The sequence below is a fragment of the Sinocyclocheilus anshuiensis genome, unplaced genomic scaffold (assembly GCF_001515605.1).
Source record: "Sinocyclocheilus anshuiensis isolate Anshui unplaced genomic scaffold, SAMN03320099.WGS_v1.1 scaffold204, whole genome shotgun sequence".
Lineage (NCBI taxonomy): Eukaryota > Metazoa > Chordata > Actinopteri > Cypriniformes > Cyprinidae > Sinocyclocheilus > Sinocyclocheilus anshuiensis.
This window is the reverse complement of record NW_015557064.1, coordinates 895,079-903,660: the sequence shown is the minus strand read 5'-3', so window position 1 is coordinate 903,660 and position 8,582 is coordinate 895,079. Positions and strand designations below refer to the sequence as shown.

The 8,582-nt window shown below is 36.8% G+C and overlaps 2 protein-coding genes and 1 pseudogene across 2 annotated transcripts; 1 reads left to right on the top strand and 2 right to left on the bottom strand.

Moving 5' to 3' along the window:
- The window catches only part of LOC107676559 (N(4)-(Beta-N-acetylglucosaminyl)-L-asparaginase-like), a 2,986-nt pseudogene extending 2,861 nt beyond the window's left edge, over positions 1–125 (bottom strand).
- LOC107676577 (TATA-box-binding protein-like) lies at positions 60–3,353 on the top strand. Its single transcript, XM_016471148.1, has 7 exons — positions 60–190; positions 663–994; positions 1,192–1,279; positions 1,518–1,609; positions 1,720–1,887; positions 2,148–2,242; positions 2,343–3,353. Exons 1-7 carry the CDS (start codon positions 137–139, stop codon positions 2,420–2,422), a joined length of 909 nt encoding a protein of 302 aa, XP_016326634.1. The 5' UTR covers positions 60–136; the 3' UTR covers positions 2,423–3,353.
- A 1,065-nt stretch (positions 3,354–4,418) lies between these two features.
- On the bottom strand, positions 4,419–7,091 carry LOC107676576 (programmed cell death protein 2-like). Its single transcript, XM_016471147.1, has 6 exons — positions 6,683–7,091; positions 6,081–6,320; positions 5,647–5,790; positions 5,459–5,559; positions 5,248–5,361; positions 4,419–4,750 (listed from the first exon to the last, which is right to left on the bottom strand). The coding sequence occupies exons 1-6, from the start codon at positions 6,996–6,998 to the stop codon at positions 4,586–4,588; spliced, it is 1,080 nt and encodes a 359-aa protein (XP_016326633.1). The 5' UTR covers positions 6,999–7,091; the 3' UTR covers positions 4,419–4,585.
- Positions 7,092–8,582: the final 1,491 nt, after the last annotated feature.

The window sequence follows — 8,582 nt, the reverse complement described above, 5'->3', positions numbered from 1 at the left end:
GTGTGTGTGTGTGTGTGTGTGTGTGTGTGTGTGTGTGTGTGTTCTTTTTCACCACAGGTCTTTTGGGGCTATTGGAGTCAAGCTAGTCCTGAAATCACTACTTTGTTTTGGTTGTTTTGCTTCATAACCTGTCAATATGGAGCAGAACAACAGCCTCCCTCCTTTCCCTCAAGGGCTGGCATCTCCACCGGTGAGTAATGCAGTGTCGAGTAAGCATAATACACTGGAACACTCTACACTGCTTTTAAAATTTGTACAGATTTTAAAACATTAGGCATCGTACACTAAACCAGGGGTTTTCAAAATTTAGATGCCACAGAACCCCAAATATTAATGTGCGAGGGACTGTATAGTTTCTTTTATAAACATAGTATTGAACTGTTACATTTATAATAAATTAACTTAATTTAATCACATTTTTTAACATGTCATCAATGTGTTCTAAAATTGGCTCAAAATATCAAACATGCTTGATATCCTCCGACTTGAATCAGTCTAAAGCCAAAAAAAAAAAAGGGCCAACTTAGATCTCCTCCTCCACACTGTAATTCTGAGCAGAAGACATGTAGTATATTCCAGCCTTTACATAATGCAGATATTTTAATCAAAACTTTTTCAGTGCATCAGTACATAATGTTATCTGTCCTTGCATCTATTCAAAGGGAGCCATGACACCTGGCCTGCCCCTTTTCAGTCCAATGATGCCGTACGGCACGGGTCTTACACCACAGCCAGTGCAGAATACCAACAGCTTGTCCCTTCTGGAGGAGCAGCAGCGACAGCAACAGCAGCAGCAACAACAGGCAGCCTCACAACAGCAGGGTGGGATGGTGGGAGCTTCAGGCCAGACGCCACAGCTCTACCACTCGCAGGTCTCCACCACAACGGCACTGCCAGGCAACACGCCAGTTTATACAACACCTCTCACCCCTATGACCCCCATCACTCCTGCCACACCGGCCTCAGAGAGCTCTGGCATCGTCCCCCAATTACAGTGAGTTCTTTAGCTGTCATCACCACACAATCCTGGCAAAAACATTGTTGATTGGCTCTCAGATGAAAAAAAAAAAAATTTTTTGAGCTGTTAAATATATCTGAGATGATCATAACATGAGTGCCCTTTATGCTTTATCAACAGTCTACAATTTTTATGTATTTACAAAAAAAGTGATATTTTCAATTTTATTTAAGGAATATTGTGTCCACTGTAAACTTGGGGTGCAAACTTGACTTAAAGACGATAGCACTTCGAGCCAGAAATGCTGAATATAATCCAAAGGTAAGACTAGTTTTAATTGGTTAAAAAAGCATTTACCGTTTGATTTTTATTTCCTTTTTTTGTGATTTTTTTTTTTTAATTTTAATTTTTTTTTTATTTGTGGCCTATTGCAAAGATTACAGTTCTAGGTGATCACGAGTAGATTATATTTTCTGAACAATAACATTTTATGCAATGTATTTTTTGGCAAAAACATCCATTTCGATTTAGCACAAATAAACATCAATAACACTTTCAGCGTTTTGCTGCCGTCATCATGAGAATACGAGAACCCAGAACAACAGCTCTCATCTTCAGCTCAGGGAAGATGGTGTGCACGGGAGCGAAAAGGTACGAAATGCCACCTGCGGCCTTGCTGTCATTTTCTTCCTCTCACACAAACTTGTAGAACAAACAGCAGTGTGCGAGTTTGCCTTTTTTGTGTGCACTCACTTCTGCAGTGAGGAACAGTCCCGATTGGCAGCCAGAAAATATGCCAGAGTGGTGCAGAAGTTGGGTTTTCCTGCTAAATTCTTAGACTTCAAAATTCAGAACATGGTGGGCAGCTGCGACGTCAAGTTTCCCATCCGATTAGAGGGCCTGGTTCTTACACACCAGCAGTTTAGCAGGTTTGCTTTTATTATTTATTAATATTATTATTTTAATATCACATCTCAAACTAAATGAATACTTTTGTGTCTTGTTCTGAATAAATGTACATTTTCTACACTATTACTGTTTTTACCACCTAGGTTGTATATTGATTAAGGGTTTATTTTACTGATATACTAATGTATTTGCAATCCTCTGATCTATTCAAGTGTGAGCAACATTCTGACTGAGATGAAAAAACTGCAACACTAATATGCTGCTGATGCTTTTTCCCCAGCTATGAACCAGAGTTATTTCCGGGATTAATCTACAGAATGATCAAACCCAGAATCGTCCTTTTAATATTCGTTTCAGGCAAAGTTGTACTTACAGGTGAGGCTGTTGTATTTAAAATGGTACAAATAGTACCATGTAATGCTAGTATAATAACACTACACTGAAGTTGCATAATGAAAATTCCTTTTATTTCCAGGTGCAAAGGTTAGAGCAGAGATCTATGAAGCATTTGAGAATATATACCCCATCCTGAAAGGATTCAGGAAGACTACGTAATCTTGTAATGTTATCGCTGATGAGTTACTTCTTGAGTATGTCTGGGGTGACCTACTTAGTTTTATTTACTTTTGTAAGCTTGTAAATATGAAGGACACATTTTCTTCACTCAGAAAGTGAACCGATTTGAGGGTTAAAAATGCTTTTATTTTTCCTTTTTAAATGTTTTTCACCTGCCATTTGGTTTACAAAATACGGTTTTATCCATGTCTGAATATTTTAATGTTTTGAATTTATGGTTTTATGATGTTAATGTTCATTTCATTCTTTTACACATTCCCTTTATTAGCAGGTTTTATATATTGCATTACTGATTGTCTGTCAGCGAGAGGAATCAGTCTGTAGCAAGCAATGCCCATGTTGACCAGTGCAAGGGAATTCTTGTTTGGAGGAGTGCATTTAGGTTATTTTCCAACAAAGCTTTGCAAACAAGTTTGCGGATCGTTCAGTTGTTGAAGTCATCATGTTAAGTTTTCAAATGAGATTGACAGATCTAGCGATTTAATTCCCATTTCAATGAATGTACTGTAGGTCTCCCAATAGCCCCATGTAAAGCACTGGCATAATTTAATCCTTTGTCTATGTAACTAATTCACTTTGCTACATTGAATGCAAATAAATACGTTTGCCAATTTCAGCCTATCACTGCATTGTAGAGTATTACCTCCACGTATGTTGTCTGCATGTTTTCTGTTTTTCTATAATGGTAATGAGATGACATTTCAGTACTGTTATGACCGTTTTTACAACAGAAAGGACTTTAAGTGTTGAGACTGTATTGGTGTGTAAGTGAGATTTTGGATTTCATACCAGAACTACACTAAATAAACCTTAAATAATTATATTACTAATAACAAGGCAGGAAATGGTGTTGATGTGTTGTGGAGCAAACAATGGTCTTCTCAGTCGTAAAATAAAACTCAAGAAACAGAGTTCCAGATGCCAAAATACGACTTTATTGAACAGCAACAAAGCCGAGATGACAGCCACTGCATCGGAGTCTTTGTCCAGGAAGCCATACTTATACCTTGTTCTTATCAGTATTTTTTTAAGCAAAAATTGACAACTCTGCCTCTGATTGGTCTTGCCCCATTAGTTTTGCTACAATTAATTAGTTCTGTTTGGTTTACTTTCTAATCATAGATTCGTTCTAGTTTGAACCATTTTCCATTTCAACCTTGGTCTCATCCTCACTCCCTAGATGCAGGTGTCCATTCAGCATGTTTGTGCCATCCTTGACATTTTCTTGGAAGTCACCCAAAGTTCACTGGTTCACTCTAGTTCATCGGTGCTGCCCAATGGAAAGCACCATACTTGCCCATTAGGGGTCACCTAAGACTCACAGCCTATTTTAAGACATCCAATTGTTGAAATACTCATTAAACAATCACCATATTGATTAGTATATTGATTGTAATTATTAACAATATTTTTAAATAATTTCACAACAGATGTCTTAAATTACAGGCTTTATTTAAAATGAACTCATTACCGTTTGATCTAGGGTTAAGATTTTTTTTAATGTTTTGAAACCAGCATCTCAAGGCTGCATTTATTTAAACAAAAATACAGTAAAATAGTAATTCTGAAATATTTAAAAGAACTAGTTTATATTTGTGTTTTAAAATGTAATTTATTCCTGTGATGCAAAGCGGAGTTTTCAGCAGTCATTACTCCAGTCTTCAGTGTAACTTGATCCTTCAGAAATCATTCTAATATGTTGATTTGCTGCTCAAGAAAAATTTGATCAATGTTGACGAGCTGTGCTGCTTAATATTTTTGTGGAAACCGTGATACATTAATGTTGATTTGATTCTTGGATGAGGAAAACGTTCAAAAGAACAGCATTTACTTGAATTAGAAATCTTCTGCAACAGTGAAAAAGTCTTTACTGTAATTTTTAAACAATTTAATGCATCCTTGCTCAAAGTATTATTTCGTTTTTATTTTATTACTTTTAAAAAAAAAAATATTACTGAATGTGTCTAAATTGCCAAAATGTTTTGTAATACTTGAAGACCTCTTAATTTCATTTAGGGAATGAAATGGTGTATGTGAGTGCCACAAAAGAACCAACGCCTTTAGTGTTCACATTTCTTTAATATTATAAATGTAATTTTTGATGCAATTGTTTAAATTATAGTTAATTTGACTGCACTAATTCTACAATGCTTGATCTCCTGAAAAGTCTTGTTTCCAGATGAACTCAGCAGAATATTTGGTGCCTTGGTCACAGCTGTCGGCACATGTGTAGATGGCCACTGTCCCCCAGTCTATGCTGGCATCTGTCCTATCCACTTTGAGGTGATTAAGTAACTGAGGCATGATCTGAAATAGACAGTGACATTTTAAACAGTGCAATGCATTAATCTAATGCCATTTATGACTAACTTTGGGGTTGGAAAGATTTTTCAGTATCTTAATTTTCACCAAGGCTGCATTCATTTAATCAAAAATACAGTAAAAAAAATTAAAAAAAAGTGAAATATTACAATTTAAAAATTGTTTCCTATTTTAATATATTTTAAAATCTGTTTTATTACTGTGATTGTGAAGCTGAATATTCAGCAGTCATTAGTTTTCAGTGTCACATGATCCTTCAGAAATCATTATAATATGCTGATTTGCTGCTCAAGAAAGATTTCTTATAAGTGTTGAAACATTTATTATAACAGTTGTACAGCTTCAATCTTTTGTAACATTGTCTTTTGATCAATTTAATTCATCCGTGTTCTTTCAAAACAAATCTTACTGACCCCAAACGTTTGAGCAGTAGTGTATGCATGACTATGTGCTCTTTATATTTAACATGTTCTTTACATTACCTGAAATTCAAACAGACGTTTTGCACCACATGGACATTCTGGAACATCCTCCTCACATGGCACATGTTCAGCTGACACCCAAAGTGGAGATCCTCCTTTGCAATACCGCAAAACCTTAAAAATACATATACAGTCACATAGCTGTTGAACCCCACAGCACACAAAAGCCATGTGGAGCATTTGCTCTTCAGACAGTGACTTTGTAACTGACCTGTTGTAGTTCATTAGCAAAGTGCTTCTTGAACTTCTGAAACGCTTTAGAGTCTTGTGTTTCATGATGGGCCATACTTTCTAGTTCACTGTCCTCCAAACCTGAGAGGGTAAATAAACAGTGTGAATGGCCAATCCTTGTCAAGATGTGGATATATCAAGCTGCCGAATCTGATCTGAAAGGTATACCATTATTTAAGCATGCCATGCTCTCCTGATCCAGTCTGTGGCCTTCATGGCATTCCTCATCTTTTGCTGGAAGCTCTTCCGGGTCGGTAACCAACTCCCACTCAGGAAAGAGAAATGAATTGAGCTCCTCTGAGCTTTGAGAAGCTGTGGATTCAGATATGAAGACAACATGCGTTTAGATCAGGGGTGTCTGGGGGGTCACAGTCCTGCAGAGTTTAGCTCCAATTTGCCTCAACACACCTGCCTGGAAATGTCAAGTTTGCCTAGTAATACCTTGATTAGCTGATTCAGGTGTGTTTAATTGGGGTTGGAGCTAAACTCAGAAGGACAGTAGCCCTCCAGGACCGAGTCTGGAGACCCCTGGTATAGATTAAAGCTAATGTTAGATCTTGGTTGAAATAATGCAGAAATTGTCCTAATCTGCATTCACTTACCCTCATTTGAGCATTCTTTCTTGTGACCGTGTTTCCAGTCTATGGTCTGATGCTCTTTACAGCAGTATGTGACAGAGTGACATCGAGAACAGGCTTTCTGTCCCAGACAACCACACAGCCTGCATAGTTTGAGCCCAGAGCCTAGAACCTGATGATCATTCACTAGGTGATCTGGCTTCTCATCAGGAGGAGGATCAAAAGGGTAAAAGTCATTTTTCCTTGGCAGCTGACATCTGAACACTGGGAATGGGGAATGGTACAGAATACTGTGACATTATAGCAAGGCTTGCATTATGAGCCTCAATTAAAACCTGTATGACTTTCTTTCATACAAGTAGAGCTTTCGAAGAATGCTGGTAACCAGTTTTGGTTCCCATGGACTTCTATTGTACTTTTGTCCATAATGGAATCAAAACTCTTTGGTTACCAACATCTTCAATCATGTTCAATCAGAAGTAAGTCATAGGCGTTTGGAACGTCATGAGGTATAAGTAAAAAAAAAAAGACAATCTTTCATTAAAATATGTAAATATATAATTAAAATATGAATACATAAAAAACACTAGGCTCTGTTCAAAATAGTATGACAGCGTATGAATTACCTTTAAAACACTTGTTGTCATTTCTAATATAGCAGGCTGGTGTCTTGCAGCAGAACACAAAAAGTGTTCTGTGAAAACATTGATCATATTCCGTTATTGGTGCGTAGACCTGCAGAAGAAACACTGCTGGAAGTTTACACTTCTCGCATTGTAACTCGGACACAGTTGGCAAATCCACCTGGCTCAACCACGAAGGTCTCCCTCCGACTTTACTTGGAAACTGGTTACTAAGAAGCTGCCATGATTCTGCCTCCTCTAAGAAGCCCAACACGACCTCACGGTTTGTTTTCGATTTTTTCTCTGAATTTGCAGCCATCTGTCAATCTCACATGTGCATACAAAGCTATAGGTGTCAGAATCATGTGCGGGCGTCTGTTCATCTGAAACTGAGTCTCGGGTGAAACAAGATCTGCGACTAACGTTCCACACAAAAATAAGCAGCCAAACCAATAAACCACACATAATATAGATAAAACTCACTAATATTATATCAGTTAGTACTATAAATACTTAATATTGTGAACTAATATTCACTATTGGAGTTAAAAGTATATTTAAAGTATACAGAAGTTATTTTGTTCTTGAGGGAACCTGTTTTAGCATTTGTCCGATAGATGGCGTAACTGCGTTAGTTCAATTCCACGCTCCCCTTTGGTCCCATTAGAGAATTAAATTTGTCTGTGTAATTTAAAGCTGCAATCCGTAACTTTTTTTTGGTTAAAAATGATCCGAGATCAATATTTGAGCAAGTACATAACCAGCCAGTGTTCGAAACTATCTCCTTACTTTAGCCCGATTCACAACGGTAAGCTTATAATAATGTTTTCTAATTTGAGTGTCAGGTTTTCGCGGGAAAGTCGAGCATGCTGCTGCGTCATTACGTCACTTCTGTAAACATAAAGAAGTTGTCCCGGTGTTCTGTCGATTTGTGCTACACTGTCAGATTTTGCTACCTCCCATTAAAACAGTGGGTAGTACAATTCGACAACGAAAAATGCTACCTGTAAAATTACGGTTTATTAACGTCTACACCTACCCTTACAGAAATGCAAATACATTAAATATTGTTGTTCAGCGTGAGAAAAAGGACACAATATTGATGTGCACATGCGCAGTAAACTCTCGTAGGACAATCTGACGGGTAGGATAAAATGTCAGGACACCTGTTACTAGGTTATCGCATGTGAGGATCTTTTTCTCACAGCAGATGGAATAATTAAATGTATCATTTTGATGGCGGATTGTAATCCAGAAAGGATTATGTGTTTATGAAACAGAATGAAATTAAATTATATTCCAGTTTTAAATGTGCTTCTGATTACAGATAGCCTGGGATTACACAAGATTTGTATTATAAAGACAGCTAGTTCGAAGGGAGCATAATTTGCTTTTTGGGTTAATAGAATTTTTTAATATGAAATGGTATGTGGTATGACAATTAGAGATTAGACTGTACAGAAATTGAAATCTACTCGTTTATACACACTACTCATTGTCACGCAATGCTGATGTTGTTAACATTAACAAATTTGAGAATAAAGTATAACAATAATAATAATTTGCACGGTTTGATGTGATATGAGCTCATTTAGATTTAGTCACCATTGGTAGTGTGATTTATCGTAATGCTTTTTTCCTCAGTTGGTCAGAACAAACGTGGCAGACTTGTTACTTACTTGGTCAGATGACAATATCCAGTGAAAATGCTTATTTGAGTTATATATTCCAAGACGTAGGCTAAAATCTGTGTGTGCAAAGTACAATATTCAAGATTCAAGATTCTAAATTTTTAAGGTTATATTGAGAATATATGACCAGCAGTGAAATGTAAGTCAGGTCCGCTCCATGGACAGTGCAATTATTAAAGAATACAAACACAAGAAAATTATATATAAATATA